The sequence below is a fragment of the Ambystoma mexicanum genome, chromosome 13 (genome assembly GCF_040938575.1).
Source record: "Ambystoma mexicanum isolate Mex_15411 chromosome 13, UKY_AmexF1_1, whole genome shotgun sequence".
Lineage (NCBI taxonomy): Eukaryota > Metazoa > Chordata > Amphibia > Caudata > Ambystomatidae > Ambystoma > Ambystoma mexicanum.
This window is the reverse complement of record NC_090938.1, coordinates 351,453,546-351,476,700: the sequence shown is the minus strand read 5'-3', so window position 1 is coordinate 351,476,700 and position 23,155 is coordinate 351,453,546. Positions and strand designations below refer to the sequence as shown.

Below are 23,155 nucleotides of genomic sequence, written 5' to 3'. Positions count from 1 at the left end.
TCTGTGCTGAGTTGGGGGGTGGGGATTTGGAGTTGGGGGGGTTCTGGTCTTTATGGGTGTATGTTTGTGTGTGTGCTGAGTTGGGGGGTGGGGGTTTGGGTCTGTATGGGTGCTTGTTTGAGAGTGTGCTGATTTGGGGGGGTGGGGGGTTCGGGTCTGTATGGGTGCATGTTTGTGTGTGTGCTGAGTTGGGGGTGGGGGGTTTGGGTCTATATGGGTGCATGCTTGAGTGTGTGTGCTGAGTTGGGGGGTGGGGGTTTGGAGTTGGGGGCGTGGGGGGTTCGGGTCTTTTTGGGTGCATGTTTGTGTGTGTGCTGAGTTGGGGGGTGGGGGTTCGGGTCTGTATGGGTGCTTGTTTGAGAGTGTGCTGATTTGGAGGGGTGGGGGGTTCGGGTCTGTATGGGTGCATGTTTGTGTGTGTGCTGAGTTGGGGGGTGTGGGGTTCAGGTCTGTATGGGTGCATGCTTGAGAGTGTGTGTGCTGAGTTGGGGGGTGGGGGTTTGGAGTTGGGGGGGCGGGGGGGTTTGGGTCTTTATGGGTGCATGTTTGTGAGTGTGCTGAGTTGGGGGGTGGGGGTTCGGGTCTGTATGGGTGCTTGTTTGAGAGTGTGCTGATTTGGGGGGTGGGGGGTTCGGGTCTGTATGGGTGCATGTTTGTGTGTGTGCTGAGTTGGGGGGTGGGGGGTTTGGAGTTGGGGGCGTGGGGGGTTCGGGTCTGTATTGGTGCTGGTTTGTGTGTGCTGATTTGGGGGGTGGGGGGTTTGGTTGGGGGTGAGGATGCCATGGGGTGGGGGTTTGGTTGGGGGCGAGGGGGGCATGGGGCATAGTGTTTGGTTGGCGGTGAGGGTGCCATGGGGCATAGTGTTTGGTTGGGTGTGAGGGGCCCATGGGGCATAGTGTTTGGTTGGGGGTGAGGGGGCCATGGGGCATTGTGCTTGGTTGGGGGTGAGGGACATGGGGCATAGTGTTTGGTTGGGGGTGAGGGGGCCATAGGGCATAGTGTTTGGTTGGGGGTGAGGGGGCCATAGGGCATTGTGTTTGGTTGGGTGTGAGGGGGCCATGGGTCATAGTGTTTGGTTGGGTGTGAGGGGGCCATGGGGCATAGTGTTTGGTTGGGGCTGAGGGGGCCATAGGGCAGTGTGTTTGGTTGGGTGTAAGGGGCCATGGGGCATAGTGTTTGGTTGGGGGTGAAGGACATGGGGCATAGTGTTTGGTTGGGGCGAGGGGGCCATGTGGCATAGTGTTTGGTTGGGGGTGAGGGGGCCATGGGGCATAGTGTTTGGTTGGGGGTAAAGGGGCCCTGGGGCATAGTGTTTGGTTGGGGGTGAGGGGGCCATGGGGCATAGTGTTTGGTTGGGGGTGAGGGTGCCATGGGGCATAATGTTTGGTTGGGTGTAAGGGGGCCATGGGGCATAGTGTTTGGTTGGGGGTGAGGGACATGGGGCATTGTGTTTGGTTGGGGATGAGGGGGCCATGGGGCATAGTGTTTGGTTGGGGGTGAGGGGGGCATGGGGCATTGTGTTTGGTTGGGGGTGAGGGAGATGGGGCATAGTGTTTGGTTGTGGGTGAGGGGGCCATGGGGCATAGTGTTTGGTTGGGGGTGAGGGGGCCATAGGGCATTGTGTTTGGTTGGGTGTGAGGGGGCCATTGGGCATAGTGTTTGGTTGGGGGTGAGGGGGCCATGGGGTAGTGTTTGGTTGGGGGTGAAGGGGCCATGGGGCATTGTGTTTGGTTGGGGGTGAGGGGGCCATGGGGCATTGTGTTTGGTTGGGGGTGAGAGGGCCATGGGGCATGGTGTTTGGTTGGGGGTGAGTGGGCCATGGGGCATAGTGTTTGGTTGGGGGTGAGGGACATGGGGCATAGTGTTTGGTTGGGGGTGAGGGGGCCATGGGGCATAGTGTTTGGTTGGGGGTGAGGGACATGGGGCATAGTGTTTGGTTGGGGGTGAGGGGGCCATGGGGCATAGTGTTGCACTCCAAGAGTGAACCCAATAATAAAGCTAAAACAGGCACAGTTAGGAGATGTTCATCTTTGGCTTTTTGAGGAAACCTGACTCAACGAAGGCCATACTCCTCTTGGGCAACCCAAATAGCAAACTGTAGCAGTCCAAAATGACAGCATGTACAATCTAGGGTCAATAAAATATATATATAAGTTAATTAAACAGGCGAGATACAATAACTAAATAGAAATAAATTATAACAATGGAAAATGTGTAGTACAAAATGTAAGTTTGAAATGCAATAAAAATCTTTACCCCTCAAAAACATTCTTTTTCCATGTGTTTAGTACAAATTGGGGGTTTAAAAAGCCTCCTGCCACGCCCCGCCTACCACCACGCCCACATTTACTTTTCGGCCGTCTATAGCCCTCATGTAAGGTACTTTCGGCCCTCTGTCAAAATCAGTTGTGCACCCCTGATCTACCCCATCATATTTTGTAGGATTTTCCGAAGTCTCAACTCCCCCCCTTTACACAAAAACTGGACCAAGGAAGTGGGTGACTGAGAGTAACCAGAATAGCTCCCTCACATCGTACTGGACATGTCCCATTAATCGGGTCAGGCAAAGTCAGGCACTTTACACTAGGGGTGTAACGGTATACCGGTACACCAGTATAATTATGGTGAACTCCTTCATTTAGTTGCAAAAACCGAGACCTTTCTATACCAGTTTACCGTGAATTGTCAATATCTAAGCATAAAGTCTGTTTAGAGGCTGCCGCGATGGCACAGTGGCTTTGACCTTGCAGCTTGAGAGGCAGAACGAATGTGCTCAGATTTCCTTGTCTGGCAGGTGAATATGTGGGAGACAGGAGAGAAGAGTAAAGCATCATCGCCCAGGGCTCCACTCGCAGAGTCATAGTTCTGAACTCTTTACTTTTTGTTCAACTTGCCTGCAGCTGCCCCCACCCTCTAGTACTGATTTGTTATCTTTCAGATGAAAGTTAAAAAAATAAAAATAAACACTTTTCTTGAAAGAAGACTACATGGGCATTGCAAAAAAGGTTGTCACGAGGAGGGATGTACACGGTATGGACAATTCTGTTTGGAGTGGACCAGTGTAAAGAGAACGTTATATTTTTGTGTAATGTTTTCTTCCACAGTAAAGTGAAACAAAATATTATGTGAGAGACATTGGACTCTTAATAACAGCCTGCCCACCGGTGAGTCTATGGACTGCCGACAAACCTAGAAGTGGCTGTTCACCTCCCTTCAACGGACCAGTACGTTGTAGTATAATGTAATGGAGTGGGGAGCTCTGAGCAGGCTGTTAAGAGTTAACACCAATCAGAAAAATCCATTCCTATTGACAAAGGCTTTTTTAACCAACAAACGACAGTTATATGGTAAGTGTCTGTTTTTTTTTACATGGAATGTGTCTGCGTTTCTTTTTTTAATTCCTGAGTTGTTTCTAAACTTACACTCGCGGCATGCATTCTGTCTGCATGATGCTTGGGGATCCATTTCAAAACGTTAGAGCACCCATAGGCTACAGCTTCAAAAACCCACCTGCATATGTCAACAAATATCTAGTCTTAGTTTATGGTTTCAAATGCAAAAGGGCAGTGTTAGTGAATGGTTTTCAAATGCAAAAGAGCAGTGGAAAAAATGTTAAGTATTTTCGTTTTTGGTGCAAGCAGTTTCAGGTGGCGCAGTTTTATATCCCGGAAGGACATACGTGAAGGGTCTGCAAATGGCAGCCCGACTGATGTTTTACTACGACGGTACAACCCCCACCCCTCACCATTGACCTGGCTGACTAAAGCCGATAGGTGTTGTAGTCCAAAACATCTGGAGAGGCAAACGTAAACCCCTAACAGACCTTATCACAAAATCAATAGATTATAAGGAAAAGAAATAAGTCGCTCGGAGCAACAAAGGTAAAGGACTTTTGTGCCTCTGTGTGGTTTGAAAATGATCATGTATCATACTACAGATTGTAATTAATTATAATGGAGAAGGTGTAGCCTAAGGCATATTGAAATGAGCAATATCTGTGGTTTAATCACTGAATTTGCATACTGTGAGCCAAACCTACTCACTGCCCCACCAAACCAAGTAGCTGAAAGCATGGCCAAAATGGTCTGTGATTATTGAGCACCTATGAGAGAGGTCTAAGTTTGGATTAAAAGAAAAAAAGACACATTGTAAGTAACACAGCCTTTAGTTTGTGAAGATAGATGCTTCCTTAGGAAATGCATACCACCGGTCTCCGCTTAGGTCTTGATTCCATACTGTGGAGATAAACAAAGGATATGCTTACTATCATCTGCACTGCAACAAAAAAGGAAGACAGCAATCAGTGGTACAGGGTGGGGAGGGAAGGAGGTCTGCAACCCTAAAGGACCACGTAAGCAACACTAATTCGCTTTCTTTGTCAGAGGAACAGGGCCCTGAAAGGCTCTGAGGACCATTTCTATTGAAAGGGTTAAAGTTTCTGTCCACATTCGCCCAGACTTACTTTTGTCCAGCATGGGTATAGGGCTTCTTTCCTCTTGTGATGTGTGCAGTCACTGTTCACTCTGGAAAGCAAGAAGCATGTTTTCTGAGGGACAAGCTGCCCACTTTTGTTACATGTACTAAAACGCATTTATATAAAAAAGGCAACTTGGTGTCGTTTGTGTATGTAACAATTTGACTTTTCTTAACAAACTATTATTATGTAAGATAATTAAAATGTGTGCTATACTGCGATAACCATGGTATACTGTCATTTGGCAAGAGGGTTATCATACCATCAGAAAATCCATACCATGACATCCCTACTTTACACTAAGTGCATACGCCTGATACCAGTTAGCCCTCCTCACACTGTGGGGTGAAATGAGCCTTAGATGCCATAAACAAAAGGCCAGAGTCAGTGGGGGACATGCCCCTAGGTAAAAGGCCTGCCCTGAACTCATGTGAAAAATGGGGCAAGGAAATCAAAGCGAGAAGGAGTGAAATCAAGCCTCCAAACGTCATAACATTTAAGAATTCCAATTGCCTGGCATAAGGGAAAGACATGAGAATAGGTTTGCCAAAGTTTTGGAGCGCTGAAATAACAGTCTCAGAGCCCACGGTACACAGAACCCTCAAAGGGATGTCAGCATTGAGTGCTGCAGCTGCAGTGGAGCAGATTGCTTCTGTCATGAACATTAAATAAAATGAATCATTCCTTTTTTTTCCCTTTAAACTAAAGTACAGCTTATCAAAATGTCTGCAAGATTTTTAAGATATGAACTCAGTTTCTGTCCATCATGAGCCCATCACAGAGGAAACAACAGTGTACAGAATCCATCAGGTGATGTTGAACTACAGTAGAATGAATGCCTTTCCACGGCTGAAACTAACAGTGACGTTTCGATTGTTGCCTCTAAACTGACACTATGCCCAGCAACACCTAAAGACACACTCTGAGCAAGGCGGAACACAAGTACGAGCAGAACTTCTGGGACAAAGGCACACCCATTGGAGCAGAGCAACGGACCAAGGGACGATAGCAGTGGGCCGAAAACCCCAAGGATTCCCTACTGGAGGTTGTTACCTCCGACAGACTGCGAAAGATAAGTGGAGAAGGCCAGATCTCACAAGTGAGCATTGTATTGTATTTCAAGGATGCCAGAGACCCTCCCGTGGGAACGGCAGAGATGACGAGGCCAGGCCAAGCTTGTGTTACTAACCTTGACTCATGAATTGGAAATAGCAAAACAAGAAAGAAGCGCACACAGCCAGTGAGTTGGCAAGCGACCTGAGAGACCGGTGTGTGTTAAATCAAATGAAGTAGGAACATTATATCACAAGTGAAGGCTGTGACCATGTGGATGAGATGCAAAGAAAGGCAGACCTGTGATCTGACTTTTGAAGTAAATTGCAGCTGTAAGATCAGCGATACTAACTAACTAAGTGGTCCAGTGAAACAAAGAAGTCCATTCAAAAGTCTCTGTGAAAGGTATACTGTTTGAGGTTAGAAAGCCAACTAACAGCAAAAGTGAGTTAGCCGAGAGTAAACGTGAACTTTGAGTCAAAGTGGTCCTGCGGTGGTCAGTAAAGCATAAACCACATTTGAAAGTCTTCGACATCAGAAAGGGGTCCGAGCCGGAGTGAGGAAGACCCGAAGTACAATAGGCTTGGGGCAGGGAATTCCCCGGCAAGTTTGTGTTGAATTGTGACGTGTAAGGTCCGAGCTCGGCATAGGTTGACCTTCGTGAACTGTGTGCTGTAAGGTCTGAGCCTGGCAGAGGGGGAACTTTGTGAACTTTACATTGAAAATACAATTTTGGAATGCAAGAAAAAGACTTTAACGTGAATGCCAGGTGGGCCTCAATCCACGGTTTGGAACTGCTTAAAGTGTTAGAAACCAAGCCAGAGTATATCATCCTGCCTTCAGGGACAGCCTTACGTAACGTGAGGAGGAGAGCTGGTTCAACTACCTTTATTCTTTTGAACACTGATTTTTCCTTTTGCATACATTTCTCCTCTTACACTTTTTGTGCAAGAGATAGGGCAGGCATTAGGTTTTGTTAGCATAGGCCATTTTGATTTGACCGACTCCACTAGGACTGTTTTGCTTATCGTTTGATGGTCGAGACTACTCCCATCTTAGTTATATGGCAAATTAGGAGTTTCTTTGACCCCAGCATTTTTCAATAAAAGTTTTACAAATTGTATCCATTGTGTTAGTGTCATACTTGTGATACCATGCCGCCCCAACAGATAGAATGAGTCCATTCAGGGGGGTACCTAAACCCTTTCTAAAACAATTCTGGAAAATACGTACTCTATCGGACTGCTCAGCCCACTGTACTGTACTAAGTCTTTTAATACGCCAAGACCTTGGAAGATGAATCAATTAGAGAAATTGGGCCTCATTACAGGTCGGGCGTTCCGGAATTAACAGTGGCGGTAAACCCGCCGCCACTGTTAATTCCAGACCGCCCGATCCCGACTCCTGCAGGCGGGAGGTGATGTTCCCGCCAGGTCTGACCTGGCGGGTTTAACACCGCCCGCCTGCAGGCGGACGTGGAAACACCAGTACCATCACAAGATGGTGCCGGTGTTTCCACTTCCCCATTCCCATTGAGTCCTATGGGACTCAATGGGAATGGGGATTAACCGAATTCCGCCTCCGGAATTCCCGGGACACCAGGGTCGTAATGCCCTGGTATTTCCGGGAGTCACGGAGGCGGAATGGTAACGTGTGAGTGAAATAATAATTGCCATATACATTTGCATACATTTGTAAAACTAAACTGCTAGCCTTTTAAGTGTGCAGGAAATTCGAAATTGCTAAGCATTGCATCCATAATTGTTTTCTTTTTTTGTTTATTGGTCAGTTTAATTATTTCTTGAAGTGAAATTTGTAGAATTAAAAGAATTGTAATTTGTGTGATGTATTTGTGTAACAAGAAGATAACTGTGAGCCACAAAGAAGGTGGTGTGTGTTGGTTGTGGTGACTTCTATTACTTCTAATTTAAGTAAATACAAATATATGTCCTATACCCGGCCTGTTTCTTGGGTCACTCTGGGCACGGGGCGGGGGAAGGGCGGAGGGTAGAGAGATGTGTGTGACTCTGAGTTTTGAGTAAGGCCAGCGCTAAAAAACATGAGCGAGTATTGCAGGGATCCTTGATATTGGGGGTGGGAAGGAACTCTGCAGGTTAAGGATGGTCTCAATATAACGTGACAGGTACTCATATTGTCTTAGCCAATAGAATACCCCTAACCAGGTATATAACAGGAGCAGGTCAGAGTTAATAACTTCTTTGTGAATCGAATAGCCCTATCCAGTCCTATGCACGGTATAAGTCAGAGCACTTCTTTGTGACTCAAAACCCTCTCCAAGTTTAAGCCAGGAGTAAGTCAGAGTTACTTATAGTAAAATCCGTTTGAATCTGCCCCATAGGGCGCTCCCCATTTGCAAATGCCCTACAAACAATTACAATAGAGAACTGGTACATAAAGATAGGATTAAAAGCTTTCGATATAAATTGGAGTATAAAATGCCTGGGGGCGAGGTGGGAAGTTTTCACCATGAAGAGCCATGCAGGATATCATTGTGACGGAACCCACTTCGATGTCTGGGGCCAAGGGGTCCAGGTCACAGTTACCTCAGGTAACGTAAACTTTTGTTTCTAATGGAACTAGAATGAGAGGATATTTGATACTGCCTTGCTGGCAATTGGTTGAATTCCTTGGCATGTAAGAACTATCCTGGCAGTGTAGGCTCTGGATTGGCTGTGCAGAGGTAGTGGGAATGATGGCAATCAAACAGCTCTACTCAATTTCCCAAGCACCGTTAATACGCATTGAGTGAAGACTCGTAACTATAATGCAACATGTTCCTCTAAGGCTTTCCCGTTAACCCTGTCACTGCTGGGGCCTCGATGATTTCCTAAGGCAATTAACACGAATATACTGTATATAGGTGACGAATGGCTATGGCAAAGGTGATGTGCAGCTTCTGGGAGAAAAGAAAAGGTTCCGTTTTTATTTTCCATGCAACCGGTGGCCCTGCAACCGAGCCAATGCTACCAATAATGACTGGTGCAAAATAGCATATAAACAAGCATTTTGTTTTTGAAAATGCGTATATTTTAAAATAATTATTTTTGCGTAAGTTCAAATGCTTGGTACCAAAACTGTGCGAGATGGAGTTTTTAGGGTCTTTTTTGATGACTGTGCTCTCGGGCATGCCACCCCAAAGAGGAGGGCAAGCCTTGTAAGTGGGGAGCCCGTTCAGAGCCCGTGAAGGGCGTCACTGCAGCAGTAGCCCGGGCAGAAGCCGCCCCGCGGATCAGCAGGTTTGTGCCAGGGGGTAACTGGCTTTAGCGCCACTGTGACTACTACTTCGACTACTGGGGAAGTGGCACCTTCGTCACCGTCACCTCAGGTAGGTGCAGTTACCGTTTTTCATGTATTCGGAGAATGTTCTTACAGTGTGCGAATATGAGCGACTATTGTAACTTTCAAAAGAAAAGCAGCTGCGAAATGTTACATTTAAAATAAGTTGAATAACGTTGCAGACCATCCCCAGCTCAAAGGAACTATTCTCCATCGGGTGCCCCTGGTCGCATGCTGGCACTTTAAAGCGGAATGGCAGGCCTAAATAGTGATTTCCCCCTAACGGAATGGCGGAGAGTATAGATGGGACAGGTTGTAGTATAATTTGGCACAAGTCATGTTCTCGTACAAACGTGGGCACGTTTTTGACGCGCCGGGTTGCGGTTCAAAACCAGTGTGTATTATGATTACTTCGATGTTTGGGGCCAGGGGACCCAGGTCACCGTCACTGCAGGTGAGGGACTTTTTGATATTTTAATGATGTTTCTTTCTGTTTTATCATAAAGTGTGTTAAATGGTGAACAATCTGTATTTGGCGGTGTGACAAAATTGCCATGGTGTCCTTGATGGCGAATTAACAATGACGAGTTGGTGGGTAACACGAGTGAGGGTAGTTCATATAGCACCTAGAACTTTGATGAACCCGACATGAAGTTCCACGTCGATCACCAAATGATTGAGTGCAGTCCTCGGTCTGTGTTCAGCTTTAGCGAGGTAGGTTTTGTTATATTGCCCAGTCCATATATCAGTATGAAACAAGAGCAACGTGCTAACCCAGATAACAGGTCCCGTGTCTGCAGGGAGACCGCCAGCATAACAGCCCGGCGTACATAGCTAGCCGGGAGGTCTGTGTCCTGCACATGTGAGTGTCCATTCCCAGCCTGTCTAAGGTGTGGGTCTTCCAGAAGTCTAGGGGTAGGCTGGGCTTCACGGGCCATGGTTAAGGGTAAATTACACCGGCTGGATTTGGCAGAGGGGACGAGGGCGAGGGGGGGTCTGAGCACCCAATGTACCCCAGACCTGGCGGTCGGCGAGGAGGGACGGGTGAGGTGTTGGCGCCACTGCCAGTGTGGTCGCTGGCTCGTGTTACCAGAACGATCACTTCTAGATTGCGTGGGTCCGTCTTCTAAGTCATTGATGGGGCGGCTCGCGATCGTTATTGAACGGCGGGAGTGGGGGGATGTAACAGGGTGTAGCGGAGCCTTCGACTACTGGGGACAAGGGACCCTGGTGACCGTCACTTCAGGTACATTTTACTCCTAATTATGATGCATGTGCTGCTTTATGTCTACAATATTTTCGTGGTCTCTGTAATCCGTGCGCACGGAAGCATGAATGAATCAACGTCACGTTGTGTATAGCGCCCAGAGTTAATTTAGTGCGCAGAGTGCGCTATGAATAAATTAACGTTCATTGTTATTCGAACATGAGAAACTCTTAATCGCTCAAGCGCCGAGCAGGTTTGCCTCGTCTTTCAAGGACCCCAAGGCGCTCTGTGCAATGCTAGAGACCCGCAGCTGGTGATGTGCCCAGGGCGGTGCGTGGGGTCACATTCGGATTATGAGGCGCTTGGGGTAAACCATTCCTGCTGCTAAGAGGGTGAATTAGCTCAGGGATGCTGAGCGTGCAGTGGTGAGTTTTAGAACACCGAGGATAAAAGCATGTGCCACAGTGCTTACAGTGCTTTCGATTACTGGGGACCAGGCGTGCTTGTGACAGTGACCGCAGGTAAGAAAACCTTCTTCTTTTAATAAGTATCTCTAAAATGGGGCACTATGCAACACATTGTATTGTTATTTATATAGCACTATTTCCCCATTTCTATGGCCTCAATGCGCTTTATGGGGAATCCTTATGTGGAATGCTATACGTTTTTGGAAGTAACAACTTTCTCCAGAGTAACCAAGTGAGTAATAATAATGATAAAAATCGTGAATAATGAAGTGCCTATTGACCTGGTCCAGCGGCTTCCCGGCGCTATAGATGGACTTGATTTTGGCAGCTCCTGTGCAAATGTACATGCATGATCCATGCATGGTGTATGCGCCTGTGTGGGCTGGTGAGGACAGGGCCATGTTTGTCACCATCTTGTTCCATTAGATTATCTCACTCGCAAAAACACAGCTGCCTCTTGAATCAAAATGTCGCCTGGTTCTGCCTTTGGTGTATTGGGGGCCGGCGGCCCTACTAGAGGGAACACCACCCCCAACTCCTGGTGCCTCCTGCGAAGAGGACACTCCTTGATACAAACTGTAAAAGTACCCCCCTCCCCACCCTCCCACCTAGCATAAAAGCATGAATCCGCGGGTGAACCATAAATGCATTTTTTTGCAATCTACCGGGCTCTCTTTATATTGGGGTTACCTAATTCTCACGAAAAAGGGGGTTCACTTATAATTCGGCCACACGGTTCCCTTTGTTTTCACCTATGATTGTCCAGATTTGCCATTCCAATACATTAAAAAAAAGTGGCTTGTCCAACACAGCTGGTTCCCAAACCACGAAGGGTGACATAACGTGACCCTGGGGTGCTTTGGTCGCCTGGGGGCGTCATTGCCGGCCTGTGGCAGAGAGGACGCGCGTCCCACTGCAGCAGGGGCCGCTGCCCGCGGCAGCAGGAGCGGCGGGCCGGGTTTTTGTAGTGCAGGGGCCCCGCAGAAGGCATTGTGCTAATTACGGATTCGACTACTGGGGACAAGGCACCTACGTCGAAGTCACTTCAGGTAAAAGCGATTTTATTGTCTTCCCCTACTGCCGTGTTATGTCCCCCCATCGACACCACACCCGACCCCCTGACCCCTCCACCCCATGGTGACCCCTTGGTTATTGTACGACAAGGTCGGGCTTTTAAAACGTGGTGATTATTATGGCCTCGATTACTGGGGACAAGGGACTCTGGTAACTGTCACGGCAGGTAAGAAATACCTTTTCCTCTCTCCAATCTTCCCTTTTTAAAATGTATTTTTTAAAGTGTTCCCTTTGATTTGAGCTGTCAGAAAAACCGCTGGCAATTTTAAATATGTTTTTAAAAAATGTAAGAATAGTTAAAAGACAGCCTTTGATATGTTCCGGTAATCATACCATATGCCCTTTGCAGACAAATGTGACGATTTAATTTTCCCTTAAATATAGTATAAATGTATAATTGCCATAGAATAAATTGTTGGTCGTTTGCAAGCTGATGAACACACAATGTAATCAGAGTTAAAAGTCACTTCCAATCATGATGTGTGTGTTATCTATATATATATCTTCATGTACATATATTTATATATATATTGCAGTTAAGTTTGATATGAATATATAAGTACAGACAGGTCAAGGGGCGGGGGCGGGGGGTAGCTTGTGTAGGACTGCCGCTATTTAACAGCACATCTCGCATTCCGGTCGATCTAGGCACTTGTGCGCCGCGAGGAGCTAGAACGTGCCGCTGAACGGCAACACAAGAGTGATATGAGTGATGGATTCTCAGACCTGTCCTTCTGAATGGGGGCCCTCAAGGGCAGCAGGGCCGCCATAGCATGAAATGATGCAGAGTGGCCCATGTGTATTGTGAGGGTGAAGGAGTGGGTTCTTGTAGGGGGCAAAGGTGGCGGCGGTGGGTCGAGGCCTCTAGGGACCTGCCGTCGACGCTATGGTGGCCATGCCCCAAGGTACAACCATCCTCTTCATCACCCCACTTACTGGCCTTGGTCTCTGAGTGCCTGTCAGGGGGTGGGAGGGTTCTTGCGCGGATCGTTTTTGAAAACGAGTGGCAGTGCCTATGGAGCTGCCTTCGACTACTGGGGGCCAGGATCCATGGTGACCGTCACTTCAGGTAAAACAAAGCGCCGTGTTATTTTGTTTTGGTGAAATTGAAAAATGTGCCCATTGTTTTCCAGTGAAGCGCCGTCCAGTTGCGGGGGATTCACTCGTAGAGACGGGCGGCACGATTGACATTTAAAGGGAGACGAGGTTCATGTAGAGAGAGAGGGGGGAGGTAAACGGGTGTGACTCTGGAGTTTTCGACTACTGGGGGCCCGGGACCCTGGTCACCGTCACTTCAGGTAAAACACGGTCTTTCTTTTGTGATGAATTATAATCTAAGCCAAAAGATTTATTTCCATGTAAATAATTGTCATTTACTGCACGAACCCTAAATGTATTCATTTTCATTAGAGCGCCTATAATAGAATAGACATAAGCTGTGCACTTTAGTGAGTAATGTTGGGTGGCCCCTCCAAAGTAGGGGACCCCGCATTGCATATTTTACAAAAAAACAGCCAGTCTAAGATCCGAATTAGGTGGAAGTCTATAATGAGCCACTGATACATTTCGGTCTCTGGCCTAAAATCAAGAACAATTAGCAAGCCTAAATATGTTACATTTTTTTACAACTGATTTGTTAAAATCCAATATATGATTTAAACAAACCAACATTGCAAGGTGTTAATTTTCTAATTGCCACACTAGAAACAGTGCTATAACTAATTCACCAAAACGTATACACATGCCAGCCATTGAAGGAGTAAATATACGTTTTCATGTTTATTGTTGCCACTGTGTTTGAAACAGATCTATATATGTTGACAACTTCTTAATGGATTTCAATGTTTTTTTTTAAATTAGTGTTTTGGTTTGCATTTAAACCTTTTCACTATTAAAAAAGATTAAAAACACACAATCATATCTCCATTACATAGATGTAAAAACAAACAAAAGAAAAAAATCGGTCTTAAAAGGAAAGTGTGCAGAATGACAAACATGTCGCATTACAGTCTAACACTCAGCCCTTTAAAGACGTCTAGGATCATCCAGTGTAGGGGCGGGGGGGCACTTTTCCTACACTAGAGTCTGGGCGACTACCGTGGGATTACAAACTTGGAGTTAAGTAGGTACTTTAGATGTGTCGTCGTTGCTTCACAGAACAGCACTTGATGCTTAATGGGCTCTTTGCGTCTGGCATTCTTACACAATCTACGCGTTCTCTTCTGTTCCTTTATCGCTAACCTCGGCCCCTTGATTTCCAAGGTAGGCAGTGGGTTCAGCGTGAATCTGATATATATTGCTTGTGCTTTAGCGCAAGGAAATAAAGGAATACATTTTGGAAGAAGCCTTCTCCTCCTCGGGAAGTAACCATGCTCCTTGCATAGGGAATATGGCCCCAAGGCATTAACAGGTAACCACCTACCTAAGGCAAAGCGTGTTCTCTTTATTAATTCTGGGGTTTCCCTTAAGTTGCTTTCTTCCATAGATACGGTTTCGAGTATCGATGCCATCCCTTTCTCAAAACCATATAGAGATGGAATGCGATTTTCATGTATCAGAAGATGTAGGGATCAAAAAGAGAAAGGTTTAAAATGACCAGTGCCAGGAGTGCTATAACTCTCATAAAAAGTGATGTATATTATTGTATGTATGTATTACAATATTTGTATAGCGCTTTTATCCAACAGTAGCTTTAAAAGTAGCATGTCTTGTACTTTACACTTTTTCACGTATTGCAGTCGAAGGGCAAGTCATCAACCTTTTTTAAACGAAATGTTAGACATTGACGTAGCGCTCAGAAACCTTGCACACGCTGTGAAGATAGCAATGAGTTTGATAGTTGTTGACTGAGTTTCTCCCAACGTGGAAACTTGGCCGACTGGGGAAAAGGAACTCAGGTCACTGTTACTGAAGGTAAAACAAACCTAACTTTGATGCCTTCACCTGCATGTATTACTTTTGATAAATTATTATATTTATTTGTAAAAAGGGGATGTATAAAGTGCCAACTCAAGGGTCATTTTTCCATTCAGTGTTAAAAAAAGGTTGTTTTTTATGAGATGCAAGAAAAGGGGAAGCTGTATGTGAAACTAGAAACCAAATGCCATCTATTTAAAATGAGTTTCGTTTGAGAGGTGGCCAGCTGTTGGCGAGTAAACCGTTTAGCCACGTGGCAGGAAGTGGGTGTCGCATGAAAGGAGGCCACCTGTTTGTGAGGGAACTGTTTAGCCACCTGGCAGGAAGTGGGTGTCGCATGAAAGGAGGCCACCTGTTGGTGAGGGAACTGTTTAGCCACCTGGGAGGCAGTTTTTCATTCCCACATCTAATTTTAGATTTCCTGCACATATGGCCTGTTGAATATTTAACTGAAAACATGTTTAAAAAAAAATCCCCTGCTACGCCATCTGGCCTTGTAGTTGTACATGGGGCATACCCCATAATATATCACTTATTTATTCAAACAATGCTGTTTTCCATGTTTATTTTAAAGAGATTAAATCATATATCTACACACACAGACACACACACATACAATGTTATCTCACTAAACTCAAATTATATTTACAATTGTTTCTAAATAAACAATTTAATGGCTTTTAAATAATTTGATAGCTCATTACTCAAACAGACTAGATGTTTTAACATGTTTGGACTCTATACATACTCATCCTCTCTCCACGTGTTATGTATTTCCAGCAATAGTATATGTTTTCCAAGTATATCTGTAAGATGTGCCTCAATATATTTAAAAACAATGCATGATTTTAGTATAGCTATTCATTTAACAAGCTTCTGAATAATTTCTTGCCATTGCATCCAGCATTATTAGAGGAATGACTTCACCATTGAATGGGTCATAATATCTTTTTTTTTGTAGAGTATTATTTTTTTAGGTACATTTTTTAATGGATTTTTGTAGTAGAAGTTTGTAGGCAAGTAACTTTTGATTTGTTTCACTTAATTAATTTGCAACTACCCCAGATGCGTTTTATTCATAGAAGATTACTATACACCATTTTTAGTTAACAGATATAAATGATGTATTAACTTTGTAAGGCATTAACTCAGAAGTGCAAACACAATTCCATGTCATATGTCCATAATTCTGCATTGAAATAAACGTTTTTACTCAATTCAGATGAACTTTACAAATAATGTTAAGGGGTCAATGTTTGTAGAACGCAAACATCGATTACCAAAAAGCATAGAATTATTTTTTAAGAGTTAAGTGAACTGATTTTTGCAGTCACATAATTTATTTAAAAATGAATTGACTATTTACTTATTTTTTACCTACTATTATTACTGACCAAAAAAATAACTGCCCTTTCAAGCAGGAACATGTATTCGCTTGCTTTCCTTATAACTAAGATACATAATTTAATTGCATTATGTTTTATGCCATAATTTATCTAAATAAACACACCCCTTTTAATGTTGTTCACTTACACTATGCAGTTCGTTTTCGCGGATATGCTCCCTAAACCGCATGCCACTAACATGTTTATCTTTATGGTCTAAAGAACATCATAAGCTTGGACAAATGGACATTATTTGAAATATCTGCTAGGTATGATGTTTGGCTGGATAAAAGAAAGGTGTTTTGGGGGGTAAATGGATCTCTGCTGGGGGGGAAGGAACCCAGCTGGCTGTAATGCCTGGTAAGACATATGTATACTTCTTTTGTTGGCTGACACTTTACTCTAGTTGTATCATAGCATGCCTTTCTTTAGTTACATCACTTTACATCTATGTCTACATCGTATACAATAGTGAGCACATAGTATTGTCTGATGTAGATTGGTTTGCTATTAATTGGTATTATAAATCAATAGGAAGGCCGGCGCAGCTCAATAGTGATAGATATTTATGGCATTTTAAGAAGAAATTTAGTAGGAGACGTGTTGATAGTATAGATATTCTCCAAATATACCCATTTCATTAAGACTTTAATGTATTTACATATTTCTTAGTTGTTTATTGTGTAATACAGATTAATATTTTTACTTAATTTTTTTATAAAATTGTATTATTTTTAAATTACACATTTCTTGACATTTATTTATTTGTATGCATTATACATGCATGCATTTCATTTTTCTTTTGCTTTTTAAAATACTCTATGATTGTATACCTCCCTTCACTGTTTGCATCTTTTTTTTAATCCAAAGGGAGAGAGCTAAACACTGTAAAGGTCTATTAGAAAGTAATTGCATCGGTGATATGCACCGGGAAAGAAATATGAATGAGTTCATTCATATTTAGAAAGACGTCGGCTTCCTTAGATTCATGCGAGTTGCCTTTGTATTGGAGATGTCCTCTTGTATTATGTGAGGCCGACTTTGTGAATCATTGCCGTTTAGCAATCACTTGTGTTACCACAAAGTGGCCGGATATTTTCTCTCCCTTTAGTTCACTTATCTTTCAAGCTTTGTCAGGAGAAACATTGCTTATTTCTCAAAGAACTTAAACATATCATACGAAGTAGGGATGCGTTCAAAAAAGTTCTGTTGACTTAGTTTAATAGAAAATCTATTCTTATAAAGAAGGGAAACACAGTTAGAAAGGTTTGGTCGGGTGGATAAAATGCAGAACGACATAAGCTATATTAAAAAGACACAATATTCCACATTGCTCCATTTAATTTGCATTATCATATTTAATATCAGGCTAGAAATCAAGTACAGATTTACGCAGCATTTTTTGTAAAATACAGGCGTGCGTGCGAGCTGAAAATGTACTTATAGTTAGTGTTAATATTATTGTCAGATGATACAAACTACTAATATATTAAACTTGGAACACCCATGATTTACTGTTGAATTACATATTCCTATATACTGGGGTATTACATATGTATATTTATATCAAATTACAGTGCCTATAAAGTAAACTGTTAGTATTAGGTTTTGACCATTAGTCTTTGTAGGCAATGCCATACTGTCACATATTTGAAAGTATTTTTTCACTAATTTGTCTACGATATTTCAGCTATATCTCCCATATGTGTGGATATGTAGATAGGTATATAGATACAATGCCACCTAAATGCTACTTAGATTTTAAATTGTTGATGCTACGCAATCCTTTTATTTTAGATACATTCCTTCTATTTAATATGCCATTTTATCACATCATTACCATTTGATGATTGCAGGATACGTTATTAATATGAATGCATACATGCACATTGCATATCAGATTACAGTAGGGAATTACATAATGAATGATGTATCATCACATTTAGTTCCTACTAATAAAACAACGACTCATATATGAATGCACATATACAATGAAACATCCCACTTTAGGGTTGAGTGCCGGTATAATTCACATCTTACTTCACTGCTATTGTCTATGCTCATTGACTAATATGTAAGTATACTATAATTATCGTATGTTAAATATGAACCATATAATAATATTAATTCACCTCCGTGTAAAATGCTACATTATGCACCTACAGTGCACGTGCACGGTTACTGCTATTTAATTTCAATGTTAATTGAAAAGCATGCAATATATACTCATTCTCACACAGTTCTAATAAATACTGTATTTTATATGTATTATTCTATACACATTGTGTATTTGCTTATTTATATAGTGTTCTTTCTTCATTTGTATGGCCTTAATGCCCTCAGACACATTTTTAGTGTGTGTTGGGGCTTTATATTGTGATGAATGTAAAATATAATTTTAAAGGGCAAACGACCTGCGTTATTTGTGTGCATTGTTAGTCACTGGTTGGTGAATCATGCTCATTTTTTCATTCACTAATCAGTGTACAATGCTGATTTCTACCCTGATTAGTTTGCACTTGTTCAATTTAAACGTTATGACATTTTATTTGGATTGATGAATAACGTTAGTGTAATTTAATGTACAATGTCTTCTTTGTATTGTTATGCTAGTGCATTATATAGCACAGCCGGGGTCCAGTATAGAGATCTACAGCCTGCAGCTGTAGGCTATGATTCTGCAATATATAGCCCAGCCGGGGTCCGGTATAGGGATCTACAGCCTGCAGCTGTAGGCTATGATTCTGCAATATATAGCCCAGCCGGGGTCCGGTATAGAGATGTACAGCCTGCAGCTGTAGGCTATGATTCTGCAATATATAGCCCAGCCGGGGTCCGGTATAGAGATGTACAGCCTGCAGCTGGAGGCTATGATTCTGCAATATATAGCCCAGCCGGGGTCCGGTATAGAGATGTACAGCCTGCAGCTGGAGGCTATGATTCTGCAATATATAGCCCAGCCGGGGTCCAGTATAGGGATCTACAGCCTGCAGCTGGAGGTTATGCTAGTGCATTATATAGCCCAGCCGGGGTCCAGTATAGGGATCTACAGCCTGCAGCTGGAGGTTATGATTCTGCAATATATAGCCCAGCCGGGGTCCGGTATAGGGATCTACAGCCTCCAGCTGTAGGTTATGCTAGTGCATTATATAGCCCAGCCGGGGTCCAGTATAGGGATCTACAGCCTCCAGCTGTAGGTTATGCTAGTGCATTATATAGCACAGCCGGGGTCCAGTATAGGGATCTACAGCCTGCAGCTGGAGGCTATGATTCTGCATTATATAGCCCAGCCGGGGTCCGGTATAGAGATGTACAGCCTGCAGCTGGAGGCTATGATTCTGCATTATATAGCACAGCCGGGGTCCGGTATAGGGATCTACAGCCTGCAGCTGTAGGCTATGATTCTGCAATATATAGCCCAGCAGGGGTCCAGAGTAGAGATGTACAGCCTGCAGCTGTAGGCTGTGATTCTGCAATATATAGCACAGCCGGGGTCCAGTATAGGGATCTACAGCCTGCAGCCGTCGGCAATAATTCTGCATTATATAGCACAGCAGGGGTCCGGTATAGAGATCTACAGCCTGCAGCTGTAGGCCATGATTCTGCATTATATGGCACAGCCGGGGTCCAGTAAAGAGATCTATAGCCTGCAGCCGCCAGCTATGATTCTGCATTATATAGCACAGCCGGGGTCCAGTATAGATTGTACAGCCTGCAGCCACTGGCTATGATTCTGCATTATATAGCACAGGCGGGGTCCAGTATAGATTGTACAGCCTGCAGCCGCTGGCTATGATTCTGCATTATATAGCACAGCCGGGGTCCAGTATAGATTGTACAGCCTGCAGCCACTGGCTATGATTCTGCATTATATAGCACAGGCGGGGTCCAGTATAGATTGTACAGCCTGCAGCCGCTGGCTATGATTCTGCATTATATAGCACAGCCGGGGTCCAGCATAGGGATCTACAGCCTGCAGCTGTAGGCTATGATTCTGCATTATATAGCACAGCCGGGGTCCAGTATAGAGATGTACAGCCTGCAGCCGCTGGCTATGATTCTGCAATATATAGCCCAGCCGGGGTCCAGTATAGAGGTGTACAGCCTGCAGCTGTAGGCTATGATTCTGCATTATATAGCACAGCCGGGGTCCAGTATAGAGATGTACAGCCTGCAGCTGTAGGCTATGATTCTGCATTATATAGCACAGCCGGGGTCCAGTATAGAGATGTACAGCCTGCAGCTGTAGGCTATAATTCTGCATTATATAGCCCAGCCGGGGTCCGGTATAGATTGTACAGCCTGCAGCCGCTGGCTATGATTCTGCATTATATAGCACAGCCGGGGTCCAGTATAGATTGTACAGCCTGCAGCCGCTGACTATGATTCTGCATTATATAGCACAGCCGGGGTCCAGTATAGGGATGTACAGCCTGCAGCTGTAGGCTATAATTCTGCATTATATAGCCCAGCCGGGGTCCAGTATAGATTGTACAGCCTGCAGCCGCTGGCTATGATTCTGCATTATATAGCCCAGCCGGGGTCCAGTATAGATTGTACAGCCTGCAGCCGCTGGCTATGATTCTGCATTATATAGCACAGCCGGGGTCCAGTATAGATTGTACAGCCTGCAGCCGCTGGCTATGATTCTGCATTATATAGCACAGCCGGGGTCCAGTATAGATTGTACAGCCTGCAGCCGCTGGCTATGATTCTGCATTATATAGCACAGCCGGGGTCCAGTATAGGGATCTACAGCCTGCAGCCGCCGGCTATGATTCTACAATATATAGCACAGCCAGGGTCCAGTATAGATTGTACAGCCTGTAGCCGCTGGCTATGATTCTGCATTATATAGCCCAGCTGGGGTCCAGTATAGGGATCTATAGCCTGCAGCCGCCGGCTATGATTCTGTATTATATAGCCCAGCCCGGGTCCAGTATAGGAATATACAGCCTGCAGCCGCCGGCTATGATTCTACAATATATAGCACAGCCAGGGTCCAGTATAGTTGTACAGCCTGCAGCCGCTGGCTATGATTCTGCATTATATAGCCCAGCTGGGGTCCAGTATAGGGATCTATAGCCTGCAGCCGCCGGCTATGATTCTGCATTATATAGCCCAGCCCGGGTCCAGTATAGGGATATACAGCCTGCAGCCGCCGCTATGATGCTGCATTTCATAGCACACCCGGGTCCAGTGCAGGGATTTGCGGCCTGTGTGATATGAGTATCCAACATGTAGCACAGGTGGGGTCCAGTTTAGGGGAGTAGGTTCACACCATGCCGCTGTGAGCTATAATTCTGCAATATATAGCATAGCTGGGGTCCAGAGTAGAGATGTACAGCCTGCAGCTGTAGGCTATGATTCCGCAATATATTGCCCAGCCGAGGTTCCAGTATAGAGATGTACAGCCTGCAGCTGTAGGCTATGATTCTGCAATATATAGCACAGCCGGGGTCCAGTATAGGGATCTATAGCCTGCAGCCGCCAGCTATGATTCTGCATTATATAGCCCAGCCGGGGTCCAGCAAGGGTTTGTACAGCTTGCAGCTGTAGGCTTTGATTCTGTAATATATAGCCCAGCTAGGGCCCGGTATATGGACGTAGAGCCTGCAGCTGTAGGCTTTGATTTTGCAACAAAATAGCACAGATGAGATCCAGCGTGATTTGTACAGCCTACTTCTGTGGTCTTTGATTCTGCTATGTATAGCAACGTCCAGATCCAGTTTCTTCATATATAGCCCAGCCAGGGTCCAGTATAGAGAAACAAAGCCTCCAGCTGTAGGCTATGATTCTGCAATATATAGCACAGCCGGGGTCCAGTATAGGGATCTACAGCCTGCAGCAGCTGGCTATGATTGCACAATATATAGCCCAGCTGGGGTCCAGTATAGGGGAGGATAGATGCATGCAGCGGTGGCTATGATTCTGGAATGTGTATACCACAGACTGGTTCCAGTATAGAGATGTACAGCCTCTGCAATGTATAGCACAGCCTTGGTCCAGTATGTATGTACAGCCTACACCGGTGCACTGTGATTATTCATTACACAACACTTCCGGGTCCAATATAGGGATCTACAGCCTGCAGCTGTAGGCTATGATTCTGCATTATATAGCACAGCCGGGGTCCAGTATAGGGATGTACAGCCTGCAGCCGCCGCTATGATGCTGCATTATATAGCCCAGCCAGGGTCCAGTGCGGGGATTTGCAGCCTGTGTGATATGAGTCTCCAACATGTAGCACAGCTGGGGTCCAGTGTAGGGGTGTAGGTGTACACCCTGCCGCTGCGAGCTATAATTCTGCAATATATAGCATAGCTGGGTTTCAGAGTAGGGATGTACAGCCTGCAGCTGCGAGCTATAATTCTGCAATATATAGCCCAGCCGGGGTCCAGTATAGAGATGTACAGCCTGCAGCTGTAGGCTATGATTCTGCAATATATAGCCCAGCCGGGGTCCAGTATAGAGGTGTACAGCCTGCAGCTGTAGGCTATGATTCTGCAATATATAGCCCAGCCGGGGTCCAGTATAGAGATGTACAGCCTGCAGCTGTAGGCTATGATTCTGCAATATATAGCCCAGCCGGGGTCCAGTATAGAGGTGTACAGCCTGCAGCTGTAGGCTATAATTCTGCATTATATAGCACAGCCGGGGTCCGGTATAGATTGTACAGCCTGCAGCCGCTGGCTATGATTCTGCATTATATAGCACAGCCGGGGTCCAGTATAGAGATGTACAGCCTGCAGCTGTAGGCTATGATTCTGCAATATATAGCCCAGCCGGGGTCCAGTATAGAGATGTACAGCCTGCAGCTGTAGGCTATAATTCTGCATTATATAGCACAGCCGGGGTCCGGTATAGATTGTACAGCCTGCAGCCGCTGGCTATGATTCTGCATTATATAGCACAGCCGGGGTCCAGTATAGAGATGTACAGCCTGCAGCTGTAGGCTATGATTCTGCAATATATAGCCCAGCCGGGGTCCAGTATAGAGGTGTACAGCCTGCAGCTGTAGGCTATGATTCTGCAATATATAGCCCAGCCGGGGTCCAATATAGGGATCTATAGCCTGCAGCCGCCGGCTATGATTCTGCATTATATAGCCCAGCCCGGGTCCAGTATAGGGATGTACAGCCTGCAGCCGCCGCTATGATGCTGCATTTTATAGCCCAGCCGGGTCCAGTGCGGGGATTTGCAGCCTGTGTGATATGAGTCTCCAACATGTAACACAGCTGGGGTCCAGTGTAGGGGTGTAGGTGTGTAGGTGTACACCCTG

The 23,155-nt window shown here is 45.0% G+C and overlaps 1 gene segment (V, D, J or C); it reads left to right on the top strand.

The window, feature by feature from the left end:
* The first annotated feature begins 10,442 nt into the window (after nt 1-10,442).
* The window catches only part of LOC138521211 (Ig mu chain C region secreted form-like), a 28,097-nt gene continuing 15,384 nt past the window's right edge, over nt 10,443-23,155 (top strand). The window contains 1 exon segment of the C gene segment in view: nt 10,443-10,552. Coding sequence covers nt 10,486-10,552 — 67 coding nt within the window.